The 27,907-nt window shown below is 40.5% G+C and overlaps 1 protein-coding gene across 3 annotated transcripts; it reads right to left on the bottom strand.

The window, feature by feature from the left end:
- Window positions 1-657: 657 nt before the first annotated feature.
- Window positions 658-27,907, bottom strand: RBL1 (RB transcriptional corepressor like 1). 3 transcript variants are annotated; one of them, XM_042801095.1, is made up of 22 exons: window positions 27,727-27,907; window positions 27,357-27,490; window positions 26,217-26,417; window positions 24,719-24,783; window positions 24,498-24,626; window positions 24,213-24,373; window positions 23,414-23,463; window positions 21,444-21,630; window positions 18,762-18,928; window positions 16,362-16,474; window positions 15,709-15,812; window positions 15,005-15,142; window positions 12,095-12,259; window positions 11,788-11,923; window positions 9,931-10,197; window positions 8,868-9,046; window positions 7,580-7,756; window positions 6,059-6,130; window positions 5,788-5,872; window positions 3,949-4,115; window positions 3,339-3,503; window positions 658-3,088 (listed from the first exon to the last, which is right to left on the bottom strand). In XM_042801095.1, the coding sequence occupies exons 1-22, from the start codon at window positions 27,865-27,867 to the stop codon at window positions 2,918-2,920; spliced, it is 3,174 nt and encodes a 1,057-aa protein (XP_042657029.1). In that variant the 5' UTR covers window positions 27,868-27,907; the 3' UTR covers window positions 658-2,917. The 3 variants fall into 3 exon arrangements, with proteins under 3 accessions (XP_042657029.1, XP_032848859.1, XP_032848860.1); XM_032992968.2 differs by lacking the exon at window positions 27,727-27,907 and having other exon boundaries at window positions 27,231-27,475; XM_032992969.2 differs by lacking the exons at window positions 18,762-18,928; window positions 21,444-21,630; window positions 23,414-23,463; ... (4 more) ...; window positions 27,357-27,490; window positions 27,727-27,907 and adding an exon at window positions 16,915-17,027.

The following is a 27,907-nucleotide window of genomic DNA, read 5'->3' as shown; positions in this document are numbered from 1 at the left end:
GTTTAACAGTTTCTTAAAATGAAAAAGCATTACAGCTGAATCTGCACAAGTTGGCCTACTTATTCTTTTTTCTCCCCCCTGGAGCAGATGCACAAGATGACCTATCTAAAAAACTCCAAGTTCACGCCAGCTTTACGCTTATCTGTAGCAACAAAACCAGCATGAAGCCAGTCGGTGCAAATCTGAACCCCTCCAAAGCTGTTTTGAATGCATTTGTGCACCTGGGAGGAGGGCAGCCAGGACCAGTAACGCTGCAGCTCGTGGCTGCAGTGCTGGGAGGTCAATCACTAGGAGCCCATAGCGAGTTTAACGGCTGTGACTGTGCTGGAGCCACACCTGCCTCTGCGGGCATGTCACCTGTCACTGCAGGAATTTCTGCTTTTCAGCATTTTTTTGGTTGCTTTATGTAACGCATTACTCACCTTCTCTTCCCAGAAAACACATCCGACTGAAGCGCAAACGGTACAGAAAGCTCAGGAGGAAACTTCAGTCGGATCACATGGAAGATGATGAATTTAAACGGAAAGAATCTTAAAGAAACCTGAGGGAGCATAAATATTATTAAGGTCCTTGACATTACAGAAAATGCAGACAGAAGGCATTGTTTAATGAATTACCAGAGAAAGACCACAGAAAATGCAGCAACACAGGTTAAAATAATTTTTAATTGTTTATTACAAAATACATATTTACAAATGAAGGCACTTTGAAACCGTTACAAAATTTTCATATAGGCTATTGTTTTAGCTGCTCAACAAGCCCAAAAATATTTTTTCTATCATCACCTGAAAAGGTGAAAAAATCTGAACTGCATCCAGTTGTAGTGCATTCATTTTTCTAATGAAATACCCACTACACCTAATGATAACTAATACGGATTTTAGCACTGTAGTTTTCTACAGTTTCAGAGTACAGTAACAGTGTGGTGAGCAGATACGTGAGGAGAGATCTGCACGTGATGTTGAATTAAAACCAAATCAACTAAACCCTTGTCATACAATACTGCTGAAAGACGCTGTTAAGCCTGATCACATGCTTCCCATCCAGAAAGGCTGCAATCCTCCATGCAAATAAAGCCAACTGCCGAAAGCTAAATCAAGATTCCTTATTTCCCCCACTACACAGGAGGCTTTTAGGGACTGGAGTATATACACTGAATAGTTAATAGCTGTAACAGCACTAATGAGCAGATCAAGCCAGGAAGGTTGTTTCTCTAGATCTTGAGACAAAAAGTACAAAAGACAAATACTAAGAATTGAATAAAATTAAGGGAACAGAACAATCTGCATGAAACATAACCCACTGCGTGGCCATTTCCTCACATTGCAGCTCTCTGTGGTCAAACCTTTCAGAAATAAGCACCTTTTTTTGGAAAGTAAAAAAGTCAGGTATTTTAGTAGTTACTAATTCAAAAACAAATTATGAAATTTGTAAACTTTCTACTCACTGCTGAGTAAGGTCCCTGCACGCATACACTTTTAAATACATTTTTCCTCCATCATTGCTGGCCAGATTCATTAGCTGAGACTGCTTGAAATCATCACATTGTTCTTCCCTGGAACTGTGCTACAGCAGATTTTGCAACATACACTGAACAAACCAAACAACGAAGTGAATAGAGTTCCTTAAACAAATCCTATGTAATAGTTTTTTTTTTTTTTTTTTTCAGTTCAATGTACATATAAACTGAAAATACAGTGCAGAGAAGTTTCTTTATGGCTCTGATCTTAAATGCAACTATGAAATAAGATCAAGCTACTTATTTACAGTAATGAATAAACTTGACTTTTTTTTCATTTTGGTAAAATAAACCCTACCAAATCCCTCAGTGTTAAAAACTTGATTACAGGAATTGGATGCTAGAATTTACACACTTCCAATGAATCTAAACCTTTAATAGCTATTAAAAACCCCTATATATACAAACATGCCTTATCTGATGGGCTTACATTCAGTGTAGATACTACACAAGAGGCTAAGATCTTCAGGAAAAAATAAAATGAAGTGTTACAATTTGTTAAATGACTTTCTGCATTTGAACAGCTGCAAGATGGCTAAAGCCCCAGCTGTTTTTCAGCTGTAACCAGCCTGTACTTCTTCATGAGTAAGCTTAAATACACATGAACAGCTTCTACAGCAGGGTTGCTGTCAGGCTTCTAATGGGAAAGGAGCAGCTCCTGTGGCAGCATTCACTGGCTCAAGAGAAAAGTAATTCAGATTCACTGACTGTATCTCAGTGCTTTATCAGATGTCAGTGTCTAATTTAAGTCAGTGCTATTTGTCCGTTTTGATTATTGCCTTTGTTATTGCAAAAGCTGTCTGATCCATGTCATAACATACACTTTTACTGAAGTTCTGACAGGAGATGGAGCACAGCACGAATCATACAGTTCAAAACTGCTCAGCTCTTCCTGAGGCTAAATGATCAATTTGTTCTCGACTCTAGTTACTCCACAGTAAAATAATGCATAAAATTCCACATTCTTTTAAAATAAGGCACTTTTAAAGTTTCTTCCCCAAATACCAAAAGCTTGAGGAAACTTCACTTATTTCCTTATCATTCTTATTTCAAGAATAAAACCAATATTACTACAAGCTGAGTTACACTCAGAACTCGCAATGCTCTAAATTAGGCTTGAGAACATCCAATATCACTTTCTACAGATCACACTTTTGCCAGAACAGCTCGAACAGAGTAACTTAAAGCACAGTGTGGCCTTTGGGAAAGAAAATCATCACCACCTCTCATTCTCTGGCACTTACTACTTAACCCTTGCTTTTTGCATCCTGCGGAAGTCAAGTAGAAGTTCAATGTTAAAGAAACTTGGCAGTTGTCTGTACACAGAAGCAGTAAGTAAATAGCATAGCAGCTGTATCCAACTCCATAGCTTTTAGATGCCACAGAAAAGAGGCAGTTTTAATGATTTGCTCTTTCACTGACAACATCCTGGAGACGTTTAAGTAGAACATCATCATTTTCATGGCAGAGTCGTTTTGTAGGGGATTCAGTGTCACTATCAATTGTTATTGCTCGCTTCTTACTCCTGTGTTCACCTTGTTTTATCATATTGTTGATGTCCTTCAAACTCTGTGATCAAAATAAAAGATTATGAGTTACTACAACTCCATTTCAAATTTGCTCTGGTTTTCAGTTATTTGAGAACAAAAAGTTATTCTGAACTTCTCAGTGAGTGATGGATTCTACATAAAGAATCCTACCTTTCACCTCAAAATAAGAGCCTAGTTCAATGAAACCTCAGTGCATTAGAACTCATCCTAATTAGGAAATTAATTAGCCCCCTATCAAGCTGACCTCTTTGAACCTTTTTGCTTTCTACCTTGGAAGGGCTCCCATTAAATTTATACAGTAGTGCAGTTCGAGGTGTCAAGCAGGCACCGTTCTTGTGAGGCGAGACATAAACAGAGTGCTGTTGAGAGATCCGTCGAGGAGACACTGGCTGTTGCTTAATGTTGGGAAACGGAGACATGGGAGGGGCTTCCATCTGCAAGAGAGGACAAACTTGGATAGGAGCGGAATCAGAGCATATTTAAGAGCAGTAACTTCACAGAAGGAAAGATTAATACACTTCCAGGTCTTCTAGAGAAGATTTTATATCCCATAACAGTTAAACAACACATGAAGTATCCATCAAACAACAGAACAATTTTATTTTCCAGATGCATTACACAGCTGCTCCACAGGCATTTGAGCAATGGGTGTTGCACTGATATAGAGAAGCTGAAACAGGGGTTGTAAACTGAATTTCATCTGCATTTGTCCTCCTGAAAGGCTGTTAAAGCAAGTCTTCATACCATTGCCTACAACTATTTGACTTCTGTAACCACAGCAGGTGAATAACAGAACAAAATTATTGACATATGTTTAACTGTCAGGAAAAACAACTCTGTGTCTGATTACGACATATAGCAAAATTCCAAAATACTTACTACATTATCCTGGTTTGTTATATCATACTTCAGGGCAAATGATTTTACTCTTCCTACATAGACTGCATTGTAAAATTTAATGAGATCTCCTCTCTCCTCTGTTCCTGACTCAGTGGAATTCTCTCCTGCGGATTGTCCTGAGGAACTGCTGGTTTTCACAGACGAGTCTAACAGTAAAAGAGAGGGCTTCAGATTTCAGAAACATAGTATCAGCAAACTGGGTGCTTCAGATTCAAACTTGTAATATCCAACTGACAAGAACTCATCCATAAATTGAATACTTAGTGAGATGAAATAAAGAAATGTGCTTCAGACAGGAGCAGGCTGTACTGTAGGTGGTTATAAACATTAGGAGGAACTGCAAATTGATGCTAGCAGGTTAGTGGATTATGGCTAAAAAGGCCAACATAAATCTTTATTCCAAACTTGGAAATAGCTGTAGCAAAAAACTGTAGCACAACTGACCCCTTTTCCCATGCTTATTTTGTGGAGTCGTACAAAGCCATTTGTTGCTCTTAAAACCAAGTTTTAAGCAGTCTGACAACTCCCATCTTTTAGCTTCTCTGGAAGCTTCTAGTGACCACCTGGCAAAGAACAGCTTGATATTCAACCCATGTCTGCTGCAAGAGAGCCATGACACCGTTTGTTCAGTCATATTACAAAACAGCTTCTCAGCGGAAAAAGCAGCAGCCACACAGCAAGTATATCTCTGTTAATGTTCTCTCTCTCCTAATTAAGCTGGACCACTACTGCATACAATCTTCTGTGTTTCATCCTCTGTCCTGTGTACAGCCAAGCAAAAGAGCACAACACAGACTAAAGCCTCTTGCAATCGCTGCACTATCAGACAAACTTCAAAAGCTTCAGCTGATACCCGTAAGTGTGACTCCTTAGTGTGCCTTTATTGTGTCACAACACAAGCCTATGTTCCTGTAAGTTCGTGTCAAAACAGCTGGAGTTAGTAATGGATAAAGGAGACAGTAGTCTATTAATTGAAGAAAAAGTCTGGCAGGAAAAGCAACTGAAGAACTTCGTAACCAAGTACACTGTTTGACAAAACACTGGAGTCCAGTGCCAATTCGGATGCTCTACAATGTCCAAGAACAGTGGAGCTGCTAGGCAGGATGTTGAACCTACAGGAGATCAGCACTTCCCTAGAGGCCAGAGGAATCCTCAAAAGGCATTTAAAAGATGGCTTTAATACTTGTTCAAGAAGTTGAATCCTACGCACAGTGGAAGTTTACCATACAGAACAGTCTTCTAAATTCCTGCGTGCATCCTGGCTGCAGATCTGCTCTGCTTGTGGGTTCATATATGGGCTTGTGATCTCTTAGTTTCCTGACACATCACTAAAAACAAGCATGGAACAATTTTCATGCTTTTCTCAAATACTACTCTTAACCCATTTCTCCTCCAACATAGAGCAAAGAAAATATCAACTATTTAAAAGAAACCTGAATGTAAGAAAATGGTGGTCTTAGAGAGTCACCATTTTTATTTTCTGATACAAGTTCTCCCTATTTAAACCTTCAGGACAGGAGATATTATGAAAAAAACCTGCAATAACACTGGCACACTAAGGAAACACATCAACCTTGAACAACCAACTTTAAGAAAACAAAATTAAACATTTTTTCCAAGTAGGAAGCACATTTTCTGTATCTAACACACAGGAGAGCTACTGAGAAGATGGTTTCTTTTTCAACAATATATTAGTATTTCTTTAATACATTTAAAACCATAAAACTTGCTTCCCTTCTCCTTATTACTTGACAATTCAGTTCTTTAAAAGCCTACAAGTACATTTTTAAAACCAGAAAATTACTTTGCTGTACCTACCTTCTGTCATCTCCACATCCTGGTTTGCATTTTTGTCCAATAGGACACTGGCAGAAGTATTTCTCAACAAGACACTCCTATAAACCTACAGGACACCGAGAAAAACACTCTGGTCAAGGAAAACAGGGAAGTGAGAAGACTAGATGAAATGCATCTGAATAAGAATGAATATAACAGAAGAGGATTCTACTTCTCCCTTATCAGCATAAACATTTGAAAAGCCACCTCCATCTGAGATCTATAAGAAGGAAAGGCAATACTATTCACTCACATGGCTGTTTGCTTGTGGCTGGTTTCTGTAACTTTTCATTATGTCCTGAAAAGTTCTTTCCTCTTTGGTTACCTGGAAAAGAAAAAGCTATTGAAGACCAAGTGCAAGCAGCAAGGTTGGGCTGCTCAGGTCCGTTCTACTCCATTAGCTTCCCTCTGTGCAGCTTTTTTGTATTACTATGAATACATAATTTAAAAACTTAGTTCTGGTAAAGAGAATATAAAAAACCAAGTATTTTTCTTTTTCAGGCATTCCTTGTTTGTTAACTACTAAAATCTTTTGTTGCTTATGATGCTTCGGAATTACTCCTTTTCTGATTTTTCTTCTAGGAACAATAAAAATTAAAGGGAAATTTTAAGTCAGAAATATATTTTTTAAATTTGACAACTGGACCCCTTAACTTTTCTAAACAGAAAGTGATGAAATCCTGAACAAAACACTAGGCAGGTATATACACACACTTGCAATTTCAACTTTCTTTCATACTTCAGAATAGCCCATTTGTTAAAAGTGTTTTTCAGCCTTGCATCTGTAATTTTAATAAGCAGATAAGCAACCATTTTTCCAGTAGGAGCTAGGAAATAATGTATCAAAGTCTCTGGCTAAATTGTCAGGTCTCACACTGCACTGAAGACAGCACTCAGAAAACTGCATTAAAAAAAAAAAAAGTCAACCACAAAAAATGCCCAAACAACTGACAAACTACATGATAAAATACAGAGCACTGACAATTCAATGGTTTTGCTTTTCTCAAAGTATTGATGTCAAATGATCCTAAGCTATGCTACAATTAAGAGCACAGGTAGTCAGAATTTGAACATCAGTTTCCCTCCACAGGTAGTGCTCCTCCTCATTTGTCTTCCTCAAGAAGAAAAGGTAATCCATCCCCCGTGTTTTAGAGAAGCTTGGGCTTAGTTTCACTTTTCCTGAATTTGTGTCTGAATCAGATCTGATGGCCATTGTAATCACCAGCTCTCAAGTTTGAGTCAAACCAATATTCCAGTTTCACAACCCAGCTTAACACCTTAAATCAATGCTGGCAAATTGAATTGAAGCTCAATTCCTCAACCTGAACCTCAAAAGCTAAGAGGATTTTTGTAGAATAGAAACTTTCAATCCATACATAAGGTTGTGAGTTCCTGTGGATTTCTGCACTTGCGTAATTCTGTAACTGTAATGGCATTTTTAGTTCAGATTACACAGATCGTGAAAATGACACACAGGATAGAAAACACAAATATGGGGCAACAAGACCACACACTGCTTTGTCCATGCTGAGCAGTGCTCATTGTGAATGTGCTCAGGAAGAGAAGTCCTCTCTTAACCAACTGTCTGATTGATGGGAACTTTTCAGATTATGCAAAACAAGGAAAAAAAAAATATACTGGAACTTCATCCACTTCTTGCAAGGACCTTTCCCTTCTATAATATGACATGAATAAAGCAAATTGTAAACTGTGAACACAATTTACATTTTCAATTGATGTAAAATTCCCTGAATTTTTTAAAACTACGCGTTACCTTTGCCATGATATAAAAGGCACAGAGGAGGAGCTGGTCCAAATGTCTGTCCTTCATTAGATCAGCACAATGAACCAATGTGAATTCAAAGCACGTCCATATCTTCCTACGCAAGTCATTGGAAACATCCAATTTTAAACACAGATCACGCAAACGCACACTTGCCAGGTGATAAACCTGGAAGAAAAAGATACACAGTAGAGTCAAGCCAAATGAGTTTAACCTAGCCTACAAAAATTGAAGTCTTCAAAGTAGAGCTGTTCTATATTTGAATAGTTTGTTTCTGCAAAATTCACCCCCTCTGCCCAAGACAATGTCTTTAAAGACTAAGTTGTCAACTCTGTTCTGATGTTGGATCTTAGTGCTTATAGGAAATCTGCTTAAAAGCATTATGACTATAGCTTCTCTACCATCTCACTCACTATAGCAGAACACTTCCAACAAGCACAAAAAAGGGATAAACTTTAATTACGATTAAGTATAATCTTAGATTAGCAAGATGACGGCATTTTTTTTTTCCTTTTTGATTACCAAAAAGCTGTCTTAAAACCTGAAATAAATATGAAGTCCAACATTCATTTCAGAAATTCTCACTTCTCAGATAGTAATTAGGCACATTCTTTATGCTGGAAAACAAAGTTAATTTCATTTTCACTTGCTCTTCGGAACAGAAACAAGAAAGTAGGGAAAAACTGTCATTTTGCATATGATTAGCATTGTAAACAAAAGGTCAAAATTTAAAGACAAATTTAAGTGAAGATTTTAGTTCTCATTCATAACTAAGAAGAGTATGTTGCCTACCACATGGTTTGTCAAATACATGGCTACAGCTGGTGTTCCCCAACTGACAGTAAAGCTTCCAAAATGCAGTGTGACTGGGCTCATGCCTGTGCAAAACAGTGCAATTTTGAATAAGCAAGACACAGGCGAATAATCCCATTTCTGGTATGTTTAACCCTGGCAAATGTGCAAGGCAGTAAAAACAGAAAAGGGCAGTAAAAACTACTGATATTTCTTAGGTATTGTTTATAGAAGCTGTAAAAGAAAAATTAAAAGGAAAAAAAAAAAAAAAAACACGAAACACCTCATGGGGAAGGAAAGGGGTAAAATTGGATTCTCTGCAACACCTGACAACACCTTTTCCCTTCTCCTCCCAGATGTTTAAGAACTGCTCATGCCAAAGGAAAGGTACATGAAGACTGAAAAGTAATGAAAACTGCAGGAGGCGGCAATTTTCAGCACGGCCACAAACAGAAGCAAAGCCTGAGTTCCTAATAAAGACACTTACCTTTCTGTAAAACAGCGCCAAGGATCCTGTTCTCTTTGGTTTGCTTGCTGTGGACAGAAGCACTTCTTGTGCTTGATTCACCTGAGGGTGGCAGGGAGCCTGAGCCTCCATTTTACATGGCTGACCCAAATTCATCGAAATGGGTATCAATGTGATCCCACCCATTTCATTTGCAATACCTGGAGATGATATACACATCCAGAAATAAACCATCTGCTCTCCTCATACTGCGGAGTTAAACTGCAAATCATAAATTCATTCATAAATATTCCATACTAAAGACATCTTATCTTTCTGTACTGTATGCTAAAAAGACTCTTTGTCTCAGTCTTCACAAATTAAAATTTACATTTGTTGTAATTGTTAAAAGGAAGAACATGAATGTGAACAATCCTTTCTAAAACTCTCTGAAAGTACAAAGTTTGTAAGAAATCACAACTTCTGTAGTCGCTGTTTTACTCTTTTAGGGGAGGTGAGCATTCCCTTTTTTTTTGCGTTATTCTACAAACCTGACAGCACATTGTATACAGTCCTCATTAGTTTCCTCAGTAGTCAAATTCTCCTGCTGAAAATCTCCTTAAACATGAAAAGTGGAGACTTTTTTCTTTTCATCTTTATCTATAGTCACATTTTTTAAATTAAAAAATGCTATAAAACTAATTTCTTATGTTTAGTTTTCAGAAATATTCAAGCATCACCCAATTTCAACAAAACAAAAATCCCCCACTATTTTGCTAACATTAATATGTAGCCCTTATCAAGAAATTCCAGAGCCTTTTAAGATCATAATAGATCAAAATTAAAACAAACAGTAGTAAATCATTATTGGAGCTGAGAAGAAAAGCATCACATAATCTGTGGTGAAGTGTAACTGGAAGAAGCAAGAACGCCACAACTTTGTTTTGCAGGGAGGACTCCCCACTATGATGGCAGATGTCATCAATATAAACTTAAGCTTTTTTTTTGATAAAGCAGTACATGTTCTTTTTAAAAAAAAGAAAAAGTGATACACGTTCAAGATGCAAAACATCTAGTAGAGAAGAAAAATGGGAAGATTTCGTACCATGCAGTGGGATAGTAACCTTCTGTCCCGTTTTTCCTGGTACTGTAGCTGTTGTCATGGTCAGCACCGTTTGGCCAGGAGGAACTGACACATTTTCAGCAGCAATGCTTGACACTGGAGCAATTGTCAACTTAGTTCCTTCAGTTAAAATTTTTTCCATCTGCATTTCCTTGGGATTGTCATCTCCAAAGAGCCTTCTCTTAGCACTTCCAGCTGTAGGAGAACTGTAGCGCTCATGAACAGAGATTGGTGACAAGGGCTGCATGTCTAGTATGCAAAGGAAAAAAAAAACCAACCAAACAAAAAACAAAAACCAAACACCTTAAGAGGAACAGCTTAACAGGAATACTTCTTCATGGGAGGGGAAAAGGCTAACCTTCAAACTACAAAACCAGAGTACAAGAAATTACCAAGAACTAATCTGTTCCTAGGCAATATGAACAAGACCTACAGTCTGTCTCCTTTTACTTTGTAGTCATCGCAGACAGCTCAGCTTCACAATCAGGTACCACATGGAACACCAGAATAACCAAGGTAATTTTCAGAGACCGAGGGACATGCAGGATTACAGATATTCACTCCAGTCTACTTCACAGATTAGTGATATTTGCAAGTGTTATTCCACTGACCACATTGCCTGCATATGCTGTCTTCTGTATGTTCTGGCTTTGAAAGTCTCTCTAAACTAACCCCAGTCAGAAGCCTCCACCCTCATCCACCCCTGGTTCCTCACAGGCTTTTCTGTTGATTTCAAACATTTGTTCCAGTAGTAAGACTGAAGTACACAGTACTAATTTACAGGCTTACGTTCCTCCAGCTTTTTGCATTTCTGCTGAAGTTTGTTAGCCACTTGCAAGGATACCAGTAACAGCAGTTTCCTATTTCCAATACAGCAGAAGCCTTCTGGATAATGGGCCAAGTAGGATTGATTGAGGATCTTACTCCGCCAGGATGGTTTTCTTGCTATCAGGGGCAAATTAACATTTCCAATCCCCACCATTTTCCATTTAAAGTTAGGGGGAACGTTTTGTACCAGATTCTAATATACAAGATAAACCCTCACATAGCCCTACCCATATTATAAGTCACAATCTCAAGATGCTTTCCCTTCTATCAAACAACTAACCATAACATCTACAGCAGCTGCTTAGATACCTATTTCCTAACGAGTATTTAAAAAACAGTCTTGCAGTGCAATCTGCCAGACAAACACAAAAGGAGACATCACAGTAGTAACCAGTCCATAGCGCACCAGCAAAAACCTATGTTTGGAATACAATGAAAGCAGCAATTCCTAATTAAGGAGGTATGAAAAAGCAACAGCAGTGCTGCCACCGCCTCGTAACCCTCACTGTCAAGAGACAGTTCTGTCTGACACCTAGGAATCTGCAAAGAGCAAGGCAGTTCTTGAGACGAAAGAATACTGCAGACAGTACTGCCCTCCTGAAAAAAAGAGTTTTGTAGGAAGGAAGAATAAATGCACCTCTGTTGTTCCATTTAAAAAAGTCACCTAAAATCCAAATTCACTGAGAACAAAAAAAAAGGAAAAATCTGAACAGCAAAGGACAATAAGCTATCAGATGACAACTCACCTGACAGTAAGGTAACGCTTGCATCAAAATAGCAGCAAAACCTGCTCCAGTTCAGAAATGAAGCATTATCACCAATGTCTGCTGCCAGTTAGACACAGCAATGGTTTGACCAGATGCATCTAGACTTTCCCTTGATCAAATAAGAGGCTTCACAATTCTAAATGCTCAATTCAGATTCAAGATTGCTTTTTGCAATTATAAAGAAGTCTAAACCCCCTTGCCTTAAATTCACACATTCAAATTACATCAGAAACCTTGAACATACCCCGTCTTAAACTCCCACCAAGATCTGTCCGAACCTCTTTTACTCGAGGATGAATTATAGGAGATATCGGCATCATAGGCAAATGTCCAAGCCCACTTCCTCCATTGCTTACTTCAAAATTACTGGGAAATATTACCTGAGAAGTAAGAAATGTCAGTGTGAGAACAAATAGATTTCCCTTCTTTGTGCCAATCTGTTAATAGAAGTTTTTCTGCAGCAACTGTCTTGTTTTATATAAAAAAACTATTCAAATAACAGTAAGAAAAAACACATGAATTTCCTAATAAAAGGAAAACAGGTAACATACTTCTTCACAGGTTGGGACCTTGTTTTCTGAGGCCTGGAGGGCATTCCACAGTGCTGAGTCCTGAGTCCAGGCAAGACTCTCGAGAATTTGTTCCTCGATGCTGTTGAGGTGTTTCACCATGTCTCTGGAAAGTCCCTCCTCAGACCGAATCAGTACTTCAATTACCTAAGGGTAACAAGACACACATACAAAAGCAAAGTCCTATTGCTCATGCTTAGCACTATCAAATCATTATTTGTTTCAGGATCCTGTTCAAACCTCTCTAATGCAGAATGTTCCAGCCTCCTTCTTGCATTTTAATCTTTCCCCAACCCTTTTCTGATCCCTCTGTTTTTAAATCCCTTTCCCAAGGGCAATCCAGGAGTTGGAAATGGACAGATGTCCCATCAAGGGAGAACAACTCACACCCAGCGTTTTTTTTTTTAAGGTACTTTCACCATTGCTAAGCATGCACAGAATGAAAGCACTAAGCACATGCAATACTCATCCAGCATATGCAGCATACCAAGGAAAGTATAAGCATGTATATCTGCTCAGGCTGGGTACATGAGAACCCCAGCATTTAAGCTTTCCTTCCTTTCAAACAGGCTGCCCATAACTGTTTTAAATTTAAGAAAATGTTAGAACCCTTAACATGTAGAAATCGGTGTTGAAAGGAGCTGAATGGGCCCTTGGAATATCATAGTCCACCCCTATGCTCCAATGCAAGGTCTACTTTATTTATGTTACTTCTGACAGAGGAACATTCAGCCCGTTTTTCTAAAGCTGGAGATGGAAATGCCACAAAACTTTTCTGGAGGACTTATTGATGCGTTTGTTTATTTATACTACAGAAACTAAGCACCCAAAGAACAAAGTTACAAATGGCACAAGTGGAATAATAAATATTAGCTCTCTTGTATGAAGTTTTTGTAATGGCAATTTTTTTTCAAGTAAGAGTGCTCCAAGAATGTATGCTGAATATCAGAAATTCAAATCAAATGTAAATCTGTTCCACAAAGTTGGAACTGCACCAGTGCATCTGGTATTGCGGTAGGCTACCAACTGCCTGCCATGTGAAATGGTTAAGGCAGAAAATCTGAGTGATAACCAACTCACCAGTATCAGTCCGATCGGGTTCAAGATATTAAAGTGTTACGATTCGGATACACTAACAGTGGACCGCACCTTCAGTCCAGTCGTGCTCACAAACCAGCACGGCCACTCCTTGGTCACGTTCGGTGAGAAACCAAAACGACGAGCTACTTAAATGGTGCCGTTTATTTAAGTGACAGGTATAGAGGTTCTTATGATTGCCGGTGATAAATACACTGTCTGCAAAGCACGTGCAAATAGGAGTATATACAAAGCGCGCAATAAAGTTAAAGCAATACAGCCAGGCTATCAAAAACAAGAGACTTTCTAGAAAGATTTCTAAGTTCCTAAGTCTCACCCAAAGGCATCCCTGTGGGGAGGGAAAGAGAGGCTCAGCCCGTCGACTGGTCCCAGAAATTCATACGATGGTGTCTTCTTCCCCACTTCCCCACTTCCTTGGGCTACTTTTCTACTCTTTTCTACCTTCAGGGTGGAGTTGGAGTGACTCTAGTCATAAATACCTTTATCAGGATTGGAGTAAAATTCTCTCGCCTCGCATTTAAAGGTACAGATTACAAAAACTCATGGCGCAGACTCAAAGAGGAGTGGTCGCACCTTGGAGGCGTCTAGCCTTTGGGATGGAGGTGTGTTTTGGCAATATAATGACATTATAATGAGCAAAGTTCGCACAAAGGACAGCATTTCATCAAAATCCGACAGGACGTTGGCTCAGGGTGGCCAGTGTGCAGCTTATCAGTTCTGTAGTACCACCTCGTCTCCGTACCTCCTCTCCCATCACCGGGAGAGATCCACCTCGTTCCCGTACCTGCTGTACCATCCCAGGGAGAGACCGTGAGCTCTCCAGCCCGCTTCGCTCCCCGTGGTGCTTTGCAAGCGATATCGTCCCGGCAATCGCAGGAGACGTGGTGGACTCTTCGCATACCAGCTGCAGCTTCATCCTACCCTAGCAGCTTTTTTGATGTTATACCTTTCCTTAAGGTGTGAACAATGCTGTATTTTGGCCATTTTAGTAATTATTCCACACACCCACATCAGTATCAACAGATTTTTTCAGTTTCACTACTGTCCTACATCTGAGGATTAAAGGACGAAGAAGGGAAAAGAGAATATAAACCAAACAGCTTTCCCAAAGGGTTCAATTTTTTTGGTTGTTGTTATCTAAACAGAACTACTGATCTATTCAGGACTAACCACAATAAGCTGTTAGGTATCTAGTAAAAGCAGGAGGCATACAGATAGATAATAAAAGGATCAAGTAAGTCAAAGAACAAAAATTACACTGGAGGCAGGGGAGAATGAGGTTAAAAGAAGAGCAAAAATAGAGAACGCCCAGGAAGAAATTTTATGTTCTGTTATATAAAACAAAACAGAGAAGAAAATAAAACTTAACAAAGCAAGCCTGTGATAAGTAGTAGTAGCCAAAGGCAAGAATATTATTGCTGTTTTACCACCAATAAGCAGGACAATAGCTTGCAGCCAACAAATATGAATATTATCAAAATATATGCTTGAATGCTTTAGTGTACTAAAAGTATATGCACATTAAGAACTAAAAGTTGATCAACAGCACATTACAGTTAAGTACCATTTACAAAATGGTTTTCTTGCTTTAAATTTCAGCTTCAACTCTGGCATTACACATTCCAGGCAATATATTTAAGGACAAACAGAATTTAGTATAGGCATGTTACACATTAACGTGAGTCTTTCTCCTACTTGATTTCCTGGGAAGGGAAAGCATCATCCTCTAAGACCATCAATCCACTAATGTGCCATTTTTAATATAGATCCAGTCCTAATATAGTATGTATTTACCTTATAGAAATAGAATGGCCTGAGGTCAAGAACTTCAATGATCCAGGGAAAGGTCCGAGGTGAGCTATATGCGAAAAGCACGATCTCCAAGCAGCATGCCATGAGAGAGCGGTGAAAGACATCTTGTTCCAAGAGAGCCTGAGGAGATTACAGAAAATGTCAATGATCTGTGGTTTGGGAAATGAATGTTTGAATTTTGTGGCACTAATACATAGCTTATTGATGGAGAGAAGAGCTACTGCTTTTTTTTCTACCTTCCACAATCTCCTTTTTTTACAGGGGAGTTTAGAATGGTAAAGACTGGAAGTAGATTAACAGTGACAAAGTCATCACATTTTTTCATACTATGGTCAAATGAATTGGCCTCCTTATTGTGAATCACAAAGCAGAGCAACTGCATTGCTGTCTAACGTGAAGTATTGATACTGTTAATTTGATAAAGAAAAGAGTAAAAGTTATCTGTCCATAAAGTTGTGATTCTCAAAGGCAACACAAATTAAGATGGTTTTTCATGCCAGAATTATACTATTTTTAATAGCAGTAAAAAGTACTTTTAGGCACCTCTCATATATTTCCCTTTTAAAATATTAATAATATACACAGGCTGCTTTAATGCAGACTACTCTGTTCTGGAACTGTCTGAAGATAGCCCCCTAGAGAGGGTGACAAAAAGTGTTCTCCTTTTTTGCCAGTTCTTTACATACAGTCAGATCCTTCCCATGTAGTCTTCGTGTTTCTTGCACCATTATAGTCTCCAAGATTTTATAGTACAAGATCTCTGCCAGTTTTAATCTGTTTACAGCAAAATCTGAAATTTAAAATCAACAGAAATTAAGCCAAATGCTGTTTGTACAAATGGTCTTAAAACTAGACTGACTAGTACTTATGCCTAAGAAAACAGTGTGTATGTATAGACTTTGCAAACCAAGAGTATGTTCAAAAATCCGCTAGTCATAAGAACAGCACAAAATTATAGAAATTATTTAAAGCATTATGTATTTTAATATTTCCAGTGATTTAATTTTGTAAACAGTTGCAATAAATTTCTCTATTTGTATTCCATTTCCTTTAAATTTTAAATCTAAGAAGAATGCAAGTTTAAAATTTTTGTTAAGAGCTGCTATAGTATCAATGCTCTCTTGCTTGATAGCCATTTTGAACTGCAACCCTGGTTTGACTCTGTAATAGAGCTTTATTCTTTACAGTGTTGTGTTTGACAGCAACAGTTTTGTGTTTGGATATGTTCTGGGTTAAAACCAGCTCCACTGTATTAAATACTTCAGACAGTAGTATACGTATGCATTTCATTTGTTTTGGTTTAATATTTTGATACATCCCATGCATCTCCCAGCCGTACCTATATGAGATCCTGGCTGTTCATCTGTTGACTGAGTGTAGCTGCGACAGAATGTCTCACCTATTTCTTTCACTCTGCTCATAATGCTTGCCACAGGGCTGCGTGCACAAGACCTAAAGCAGAACGCAAAGAGAAAGACTTGTTTGTATAAATAAATATCCAGTTTCAAAAAACCCTCAAAAAGCAAAACCAAAAAAAACCCAAACCACCCAAATAAAAAGAAGGGAAGCTAGTTATACCAAGCTTTCCTCATCAGGCCATAACCTGTATTACCATAGAAAACAGAGGAAAACATAAACCATTCAGAAATACTGTTTCCTTTTTTCCTTTCCTAGCAGAGTTTAGAGAGGCTGTGCAGATTTTGGAACAAATGCAGGAGAAAGCAGGAGCTAGAGTAGCACACTCAGGAGAAAAACGTATCTGCTAGGAGCACAGCAGCAGAAAGGATGCTACAAGAGGCAACCACACGCATCTACAAGACCACACAAACCAGGCACGGTTTGAGGGAGCACAAGGCTTTCAAAGCGAAAAGTCAGCATCTTTCCAAAAATACCTTATTTACTAGCATGGCATAGAGGAACTGATGAACTCCACACAGTCACTATCATAAATAGGGGCCAGAGAATCTGTCTGGAGATGCTCTTTCTGAATGCTTCCAGATTTTCCAGCAATTCTGTATTAGAGGACAGTGGCTTGTCACTAGTGTCAAATTAAGACACTAAACTATTTTGAAAAGCTAGCATTGAAATAAACTAATATTTCATTGAACAAAGCCTTCTAATTAACTTCAGTTATGTTTCTGAGGTATTTTAATTTGAAAAAGAAAATATTGACAAGCACAGAATATTACACAGAGTCCAGAACAGTTCCTTCCCTTTCTCCAATTCAGACAGTACGTATCCTAGTGTTTGCTGAACTCATATCCAAGATGAGCAAGGTACTCAACACATTTCTTGTCAGAGATGTACTCAATTCTTTTTCCTGTTTTAATATTTACATCTCTCTTGACTGACTAGTTTATTACTTGAACAAACACATTTTTCATTCAAGATTGCAGACACACTAATGTTTTAATTGTGTAATATAAATAATATCAAGTAGTCATTAAACAAATAATCAAAGAAATACTCAAAATGGAAATGCTTCTTGCTGAGCATTTGTAAGCTTTTAAGAACATGTGTTAAGAAACCTTTCAAAATACAGGAAACTCCAAAAGATGACAACTAAAAGTAGCATTTTTTCACCCATTTATGAAGGCTGCTTTAAAAAAACCATTAGTTTTGCACTTCAAGTATTAAGTGCTAATACTGTATGTCCATTCTGATTAATTAAAAAAAAGAATCTGTAGGCCTTACACCATAATACTGCAAGGCCTTAATTCGCATGAATGTTAGGCACATACCCAACAGCTTTACAGGTATTTACTATTAAATTATTGCTTTTTATGACCTATGAAGCAACACTGATCCATCTTTTACCTATAAACTATTTTGTTTATACTCATCTGCTTGTGCACCAATATTTTCATGTGCCTTTCACTACAGCCAGCATGCAGTCATGCATTCAGGAGCCAAAAACGTAGGTTGATTTGTATAACTGGGACTCTGTATTAGAAATGGTGATCATGAAAGACCAGAGTTGTGTTCAGTAGTCACTTCTTGTGATTTCCCACTATCATACAGCAACTATAAGGGCTGAGTGAAAGGCTTTAGACTAGGAATGCTCTAACTCCTGCTGGGACACCTGCCCATCACGGCTCAGAGAAGAAATCAATAAGCTGAAGCATGCTCAGGGAGCAGCCACCAGAGCAACTAGAGAAGTGAAAACACAGCTGCTGCTATGAAAGAGATCACCATCAACAATAATTAGGGTCATTGCTAGGCTTATATATATGCTATCAAGTTAGCTTAAGATAACATGAAGTAGTATGAAGGAGAAATTAAGAGCCTTTAGGCTGATTTTAGTCTTTCCATCTCTTTAAGGCAAAGTTTATAGCTTCTTGACTCTAACGTTTCCCTCCTCCCCCACAACCTCTGCCAACATAGTCACCATATCTTTTAATTGAGCCATACTTGTTTAAAATTTTAAAACGCAAAAAACCAAAAAGTATTTGGCTTTCAAGCAGAAAAACGGCTAAATTAACATTAGCAAAAACTGAAGCTACATCAATACAATGACAGTTGCAATTTGTCAGGGGGGTGCATGTGTGTCCAGCTATCCTTCTCCAGGAGGGGAGATCATCTAGAAAACAGATGATCTCTCAAATTGAAATTATGCAGAAGCACAGACAAAAATATTCTGCACCAAACAAAAAAAGTCAAACTTGAGCAAGAAAGCAGTAACAAGCATGAAAAGACGAGTTTCCATTTGTATGAGAACAGCTGCAGTGGACATACTTACTCAAAAATAGTTATAAGTTGTTCACTTGGTCCATTTTTCAATCCAGCCACAATGTTCTGCAACCGGCTCACACTTTGTGTTGCTGAAGCAACAGGAGTGATGACAGCTTCCTTTTCCCGTAGGTATCTTCTTCCAGTCAGTGGAGTTGAAGGTGCAAATGACGTTTTCTGTCAGAGAAACGTAACAAATAAAATCAGTCAACAGAACTGTTTCAAAAACCTTTTGAATGAGCATCTGCAAAATCACTCCAAAGATTAAAATGACACCACTCACATGCTACTTGAAGGTTGCCATCAAACCTGCGACCTCAGAACTGACTGAAAACTAAAGTTTTCCCAGGACTCCATAAATACAAACAGTAACAAATCTTCAGGGAAACTAAAATTAACTCAAAAGGGTTTTTTTTTAAACAAAATATAGGAAAATGAGACTTTAAATCTTAAAGCCGGTAAATTTTTAACCTCACTTGAACATTGGAAAATGCAAGGCAAGAAAGCATATGCTTCCATCCATAGTCCCTGACTGTGTTAGTTGGGTGACACAAGTACATGGCAGAGCTGCCTAAAAGAGGGTCAAAGTAAAATGTTCTTTGGGAAACGCTGTCCTGGTGGACCTCGAGCCCTCCCTTATACAAAGAATGACGTAGCACTAAGAAGATGGAGCTGTGTCAACTGTGCCTATCTATTTGTATCCTGCTTTCTGCAAGAGATGCAATAAAGTATTTGGTTTTAAATTATTAAGAGAGACTAGATTTTGAAGATAATAATGCAAATAACAAAGAAAGGTTAAGCCTGCAGTCAATGTGCATAAATAGCAACGAGATAATTCTTATACTACAAAACCTGAAGTTCAGAATTGATAAACTCATTCCAAACCCCTGTCGTTAAATTGCCTGAATATAAAATACACTTATATTTGCAAAAAAAAAGCTAAGGTGTGTGATTAATTTAGGAATTGGCTGCATGGTCACACTCAAAGGGTTGCGATCAACAGCTCGATGTCCAGGTGGAGAGCAGTGACAAGTGCTGTTCCTCAGGGGTCGGTGATGGGTCCGATGCTGTTTAACATCTTTGTTGGGACATGGACAGTGGGATCGAGTGCACCCTCAGCAAGTTCACCCACGGCACCGAGCTGTGCGGTGCGGTGACACGCTGAGGGCAGGGATGGCATCCAGAGGGGCCTGGGCAGGATGGAGAGGGGGGTCTGTGCAAACCTCGTGGAGTTCAACAAGGCCAAGGGCAAGGTCCTGCCCATGGGTCGGGGCAAACCCAGGCACAAACCCAGGCTGGGCCCTCGAGGAGCGGCTGGAGCGCAGCCCCAAGGAGAGAGACTGGGGGTGTTGGTGGGGGGAGAACTGCCCGTGAGCCAGCCCCGTGCGCTGGCAGCCCAGAACCCACCCGTGCCCTGGGCTGCAGCCAGAGCAGGGGGGGCAGCAGGGCCAGGGGGGGGATTCTCCCCCTCTGCTCCGCTCTGGGGAGCCCCCCCTGCAGTGCTGGGGCCAGCTCGGGGGCCCCCAACAGCAGAAGGACACGGAGCTGCTCGAGCGGGGCCAGAGGAGGCCACGGAGATGCTGGGGGGGCTGGAGCAGCTCCCCTGGGGGGCCGGGCTGAGAGAGTTGGGGGGGTTCAGCCTGGAGAAGAGAAGGCTCCGGGGAGACCTTTGAGCGGCCTCCCAGGGCTTAAAGGGGGGGCAGGAGAGGTGGGGGGGGACTCTGGGTCAGGGGGGTGGGACGAGGGGGGACGGTTTTGCACTGAAAAAGGGCAGATTTAGATGAGATCTAATGCAGAAATCCTTCCCTGTGCGGGGGGTGAGGCGCTGGCCCAGGGTGCCCAGAGCAGCTGTGGCTGCCCCCTCCCTGGAAGGGTTCAAGGCCAGGTTGGACGGGGCTGGGAGCCCCCTGGGCTGGGGGAAGGGGGCCCTGCCCGGGGCAGGGGGGTGGGACTATATGACCTTTAAGGTCCCTTCCAACCCAAACCATTCTATGATTTACACCAGCACTAGCATCTTGCAATAAGTATTCTTATTTTTTAATTGTCATGTAAATCAAATAGCGTGTGGTTCTTTCACACAGCCAGCACCATTTTTTCCCCTTGTCCAAGTTTAAAAAGTAATCAATCAAGTGTTTTCCCACATGCCAACTTCATTAAATACATTTTACATTTTTAAACATAGTGAAACATTAATTCTGTTTATAGACTACTTTTTGTAATGAAGTGTTAGTTTGATAGTTTTTGTGTCTTGAAAGTTATTTTCCATAGAATTGTACACATAGAATAGTGACTTTTCCTGTCAGGAACCATGAAATATTGGGAAAACTAATCCAGTGTAAAGGTTTCATAGTATTCTTATGGGGTACAAATGAAGTTTGAACAAAACTGCAAGACCTATACATTTAGGTCTTAACTACTTATTAATTTTTCTTGGACAAAACTAGACTGCACACATGAAAGTGCTCTCATCCTGTTTAAGGAGTAGTTATTTACTAATTTCCACAGGAAAAATTACATCACCATTTCTCCTTAGCAAGACAGCACTCACTGAAGCCTGAAAACGGCATTCATCATCCTCCTCTCAGGAAGAAGTTCAAGAAGTTCAAAGTCACTTCAGTGATTGAAATAGTGTACAAGGATGGAAAAACTTGAAGGGGTACTTCAAGTGAGATTAACACGTTAAATAAATCACCTTTTCAAAATGCTGCTGAAGATGACACTCTACATGAGCTCTTGCTGCCGTTTTCCCCACTGGCACATCTGCAGAAAATTTCTGAGGAGTGCCAATTTCTTCTTCAGCATCAGCTCCTAGGAAAACTCTCTCGTCAAAGTCACCCACTGTCAGAACATACTCTTCATACTCTTTATTCAGTGCTTTGCTGAAAGAGAAGCCCAGGTTTTATAGCAAAGGTTAAACTGATGAAGAAACAAAAAAGGTGCCAGTGGAGCTAAGGTACAAAACCAAAACCAAGATGCATTCAAAGCCTTTAATGTTTTCAAACCGCAGTGATACTTGTAAACAAAATTTCACTACCCCAAGCAATCTGCCTGCAGTTGTCCCTGCCCTCCTTCACAGTTAAAACTTCCCCCGTTCCCTCAGGGATCTGCTGCAGGGACCACTCTTCCTCCCAAGTTACCACCAGCATTTGGCTCTCAATAAGAAGAGTTAAAAACAACTTCGCTTCCGTCCCAGTTGTGACTAACACAGTTTGGAAGTACTCAACTGATCAGAGGTTAAATCTCTGTATACAGGAGCACACTACCTAGTCATATTAAACTAGCTACATTTGATTTCTAACTTTTGCCACTTTGTAGCCTGTAATTTTCCTAATGGTACAGAGGAATGGAAATTTAAGAGCTAGCTGCCTAGATTCAATTTCTAAAATCACCACTGACATATGATACCAAACAAACCTTTGATTTTCTTTATTCCAGCTAACCCAACTGTAAAACAGGAATGTTTAATCTCGTGAAGGTTGCAAAGCTTTAAACTTATACTTGGGAAGCAGAATGAAGCTACTGGATAAAAATCAGAAATAGCTCCCATCAGTAAATCCTGCCTGCACGTTTTTCACGATACACGAATGCTATATGAAGTATCTTTTGCCTACAAAATGTCTTAGCGACTCAAGCTACCACTTAAGCACGTATATTAATAGAATATAACAATGTATTCATGATGCAAGTGATTCTGTAATCCCACAGGGAACTTGACTGTATCACAGGCTCACCTTCCCCAGGACTTTTAGAAAAAGGTCTATGAGAAGTTTGGACAAAGAAACAGAGAGGCTTCCATGTTTCCCTTAGATGTCAAGCTACTTACAAAAGAGTGGGGACTACTGTATCAATCCACATGACAGTATTATTAAAGTGATACTATTAATTTTTAAGTAGAAATATTAAGAGAAGTTCACTGCTTCAAATGGATCACAGCAACACAGTTTTCTGTCTAAATTTGAGTGTTACCTACATTGTTAAAACAATCGAGTCTTTGCTCAAAATTCTCAAAGCAAACCAACAAGCTAAAAAAAAATCACCTTGCAAAACCAAATTAGGTATTTTTGGAAAAGGCAAAAAAAAAATATCCTTTAAGGAATCGAGAACAAAGCAGCTGCTGCTTATATTTTGCATTTAAATTTGCTTTCAGAAGTGAATTTAAAGAGTTTCTGAATCAACTATACTTGCCTCCCACACAGAAACGCTCTACCTGTTTTTTGTGGTTTTGCATTTGTTGCTTCTTTTTCTTTTGAGTACTTCTGTTACATTCAGATTCATACACTCAATTGGAGACTGATAAACGAATCTAAAGACTTCCCTATTTGGGTATAATATTTGAGGTGTGTACAGAAACACACACATAAACTTCAGAGTCAAGGTTTTGATTTGCATTAGATTACTCAGAGGTTGCAGTTGCCAGAAAATGAGGGCAAGCACCATAAAACCTGACACTGAGGAAGAAACTCTGCAGCTGACTCTGACATTTGACACATCTCAGATCCAGAAAGCATTTCAGCCAGATAGCAGCTTTGATTGTCAAGTAATTAAAAAAACATTAGTTATGGTAAGATAAAAGAACAGGAAAACCTGAGCTTTAGCATTCAAAGGCCTGTGTTTTAGAAATTAAATCAAATCCCATGATTAAGAACTTAAGCTGTAACTTACTTATTTTCTGTAAAATTGCAAAGATCCAACAGACATTCTCCTTTTAAGATCTAAGAAGAAAAGCAGAAATATCTTACATAATAAAATCAAAACTGTTCCAACTCTAACAGTGTGAGGGCACAATGGTTTTAGCCAAAAAGAAAATGAGACGTAGGAGCATAACTAGACGATTTTTTTTTTTTGCCTAAAGGACTACAATGCCATTAGCAAGACAAACAGATGAGAACAAAGCCCAATTCTATCCAAGCTCTAGATAAACCCACTCTTCAGAAACAGTATTGCTTTTTAACATCTGTTCCATCAGCAGGTTAGGGACTCACCTGATGAACAACTATACAGAAACTTCCACAGAACTTGGAAAAAACTTCCAGGATCAAAACCAGAGAGAACAATTTGTAAACCTGCATCCTCAACCTCTTCCTTCCAAAGCATTTTGCTCAACTCTAAAAGAAGCAGTAGGAACCACATTATCATGACAACTATCCCCTAAAATCAGTTCACAATGAGATTACTTCTCGCCTGAAGAAAGCATTATCGTCCACAATTCATTTTCACACTGCCAAGAAAGGAAAGCAAAGATTCTCCACTGACATAAAAAGCCAAAACACAGGGGACCTTACAGCACACATCATTAAAAGTGAGAATAAATTCTGCTCCTGCTAAAATATAAAGAAAACCTAACACAGCCCAAGTTCATTTGCTTACTGGGACACTTTCCTACGGAACCTGCAGGATTTAAATGGTCTCAAGATCATTCATCCGAACACTATCATACATTCTTAAAACTAGCGAGATGTACCTTCCTATCAAATAGTTTTGAAATGTATGGTTTAAAGTAGTGTTCCTTTATTCCTTTTGCTTCTACTAAAAGCCCGTCATGCAGCTCACATAGTGTGGCAATGATGCAAGGAGGATCTTCAGGGGCTTTGATCGCTGTCACATGGAAGTCCACCGGTAAGCCTGAGAACAAGTAGGAAGCAGTGAGGGTGGAGAGAGGAGAAGAAACAAACAACCTTTAACTTCATTTAAAAAGAAACAAGAAAACAAAGCATATTTGATTTTAAATAATCCGTCCCCACCATACCTTTAAACGATGGATTTAGCAAATCTCTTCTATTTGGACACAAAAGGGCATTTGCAAAAATCAGGTCCAAGCAGCACAGAAGCAAGTGATAGGAATTTACTAAATCATCTCCAATCATACGGAAATTACCTTTAAGAGACAGCATATCATGTCAGCCAACACGAAAGAAGTTCATAACTCAGAACATATACAAACCATGCAGCTAAGAATAGCAAGCCTACCCTTAGTGTACACGAAGAGAGTCCAGCAGAAGTTGAAGAGATCTTTAACGCCACATGGCACTCGCCTATCAGTGAGGAAGAGGGAGAAGTCAGTCTTCAGTTCCAGGAAGCTGAAGCTTGCTTTACAGTAAGAATCTCATTCTGTTTCCTTGCTCAAAATAACAGTTGGAGCCGTTGTCTACCTTAATTTCACACTAAGGCACAATTTAAGCTACATGTCCTTAATTTCAGCTTTCACTAACCGTCAGTCTTCCACCTTGCTCCACAGAGCATTCTGCACATCATCTCCAACCTTCTGATCCTGTTTTGAGCTAACAGCTGCCACGGGCCTGTGACCCTGGGCACGTTATTTTGCTGGTGTCACATCTCTAACAGAATCCTCCCGCGGCCGCAGGTGGTGAGATGCCAAGGGCTACAGAAATTCCAGTGATGTTTTTTCCTAAATATTTTACCAAAGCATCAGACATCCGTTCAAAATATGCGACTACAGCTTATATTACAGCTCATCTGCTGAATTGTGTTTGGAGTAGAGATTATCCAAAACCCCAGAGCTGGAAGACCAGGGAAGACATTATTCAAGACAGCCCACAGAGAGGCTAAACCTGTAGTTACACTAACGAACACTGGTCCAACAAATGAATGTTAACAGAGAATACTAACAAAATTTCTCCCAATACACAGTGATGCCCACAAAGCTACCTGCCATACATGAGGAGCTGCAACAGCAGAAGACCCGTAGCTATGCTGGAGTGTTTTACCAGAACAATTATCCCCCCTCACATGAGGACACACACGAGCTGGCAAAAAAACCCCCACTCAGACCCAGCTCAGCTCCCTCATCATTAAGGTTACACTCTCTATAGAGCTATCACAGAGACAGTGAATACAGACAAGCTCCTTTAATTAAAGCAGAAGTTCTGTGTGCATATGGAAGACACCACCAGTTACAAAATCTGTCAAAAGAGAGTGCACTGGCTGTAACTTGCTTCCATTTATATGTTACCACTCCTCTGGCAATCACATTAAAAAGCCAGTAACATGGATATCTCTGTGGATGGAAGGCCGCTTCGTACAGAGGGATTATGTCACAACACCAACCTCCTCAGCCAGTACTTTGCAAGACAAAATATCCCTGTGCTACTCAAGTGATTTCTGCTAAACGTTTTGAGTGTTGGTTTCACTGTATCTCGAGTTAACTCGTCTCACTGTTCCTCTCCCCACCACGCACAGACATCCTCCCGACAGGCCAGTTTCTGCACATTACAGTGATCTGTGCAAGCAGCCATCGGACACAAAGCTCTGTTGAAATGAGCCACACCCCATCAAGATTAGGGACGTTTCTGTATTCACCGTATTTCAGAATTAAGGCAACAAAGAGGCCATATTGCTTCAGAACTTTACCTAACTTTTAAAATCACAAATAACAATCTTTATTTTCACAAATACTTATTAGGTATAGACCTTTCCATGGAAAGTTCACATTAAATCTCAAAAATACCTCTGTTTCCTGCTTCGCTGTGGTTTAGAAGTTTCTTCGTAAGGGTTTTGAAATATATCCAAAAATATTGGTCCAAACTTTTTGAAAATCACAGTTGACACTTCAAAATTTCTCTCCAGCCTCTCCACTCGCTCTCGGAATTCTTGCGGTAGATTTGACATGTCCATCCACTTCTTCATTTTGCTAAAAAACTGAATTAAACTTAAAAGAAAAAAGTCTGCTTTGAGCTTCAGCTAACTTTCTTTAGTCGGAATTTTGTAAAATGCAACCTATTTACTCCTTAATGATTAATTCAATTAAATACAGGCTTACCATTTATTTTGATAGACTCCAAAACTGTATATATTGTAAGCTTTTTGCCTTTTATCACTTAGGTTTTTCTCCTTGACTCTCTTTAAGGAACAGGCGTGGAAACACTAATTTTATTTAATGGCTGTCAGCACAGCTGTGTCAGCTAGGGGAGGGGTAGACAGGAAAGAGTGGATGCAGCTCTGCATGCGTCGACGGGAAGGCAGGTGAGGCAACAAAACCATGAAGAGCCTGTGTCTATCAAAGTTACCTACACAAAACCTGATTAACCGTAGGTGTAATTACATGGGCAAACCCTGCCCTGGCCGTTCAGCTGCGAACATGTCCTCAGGCCGAAGGAGAAACATTCCGGGTTCTGTCACCCTGGGTCAGAAGCTGCAGCAGGCAGGGGAGCTGCCCGCCGGGGCGCGCGTATTTACGTCACCACGGTTCTGCGTTCCCCGAAGACCGTCAGACCCAGCAGTTCATGCACCTAGAGATTTGGCCTAAATCCCGAGTCGTACACGAGTCTCATCTGGATTGCTGACAGAACATTTAGAGGCCTTGTTTGTCTTTCAATTAACTACAAAAAGAAATAATTGGCATGGGCGGAACAGCTGTTGGCGCGACGTGGGCGGTTTTTCAAAGGCTTGAAGTTGAAAATTACATACTTCCATCTTATTTCCATTTTTAAGAAAGGAGGATTTACTGCTTTCACGCGATTACCTGAGGACACGCATTCCGCAGCTCTCGGAGCCGTGAGAAAAAAAAAGAGCAGGCACCCGGATTAGTAGCTTTCGCGGGACAGCGGGTTAGCGGGCGCGGCGGCAGCTGCAGCCCGGGCAAGTTCACCTGAGTCTGGCGGAGCGCAGGATCCTGGTCAGCGACACGCCGTTCCCCTCCATCAGGCCGCTCCCCACGGTGGGCACCCGGCTCTTGCGGCAGGCGACGTAGAGGGCGCAGGCCAGCCAGTGCAGCGCCTCGCCCTGCGGGCACGGGAGCCGCCAGCTGCGGGGGGCGCCGGGACCCCCCCGCGCCGGGACCCCCCCGCGCCGGCCGGCAGCTCGCGCGCCGCGCGCACGGGCGGGAAGCGCGGGCTGCCAGCGGCGGCCGCCGCGGGTGCGGGCGGGCCCCGGCCGCGGCCCCTCCCCCGCCACCCCCCGCGGCGGGAGCTCTCCCCGCGCCGCCCCGGCCCGGCCCGGCCCGGCCCGGCCCCCCTCACCTCCAGGCTGTAGGTGCCCCGCAGCGCCGTAAAGTCACGCAGCGCCTCGGCGGCGCTGGCCGCGTCCAGGTTGAGCTCCTGGCAGAGCCGCTCGATGGCGGCGCCGGGCTCGAGGGGCGGCGGCGGCCCCGCGCGGGACATGGCGGGCACGGCCCCGCCGCGCCGCGCCGCGCGCCAACAC

This window comes from Tyto alba, unplaced genomic scaffold (assembly GCF_018691265.1).
Source record: "Tyto alba isolate M040663 unplaced genomic scaffold, T.alba_DEE_v4.0 Super-Scaffold_33, whole genome shotgun sequence".
Lineage (NCBI taxonomy): Eukaryota > Metazoa > Chordata > Aves > Strigiformes > Tytonidae > Tyto > Tyto alba.
Note: the sequence above shows the minus strand (reverse complement) of the source record. Positions and strands in the feature narration are given on the sequence as shown.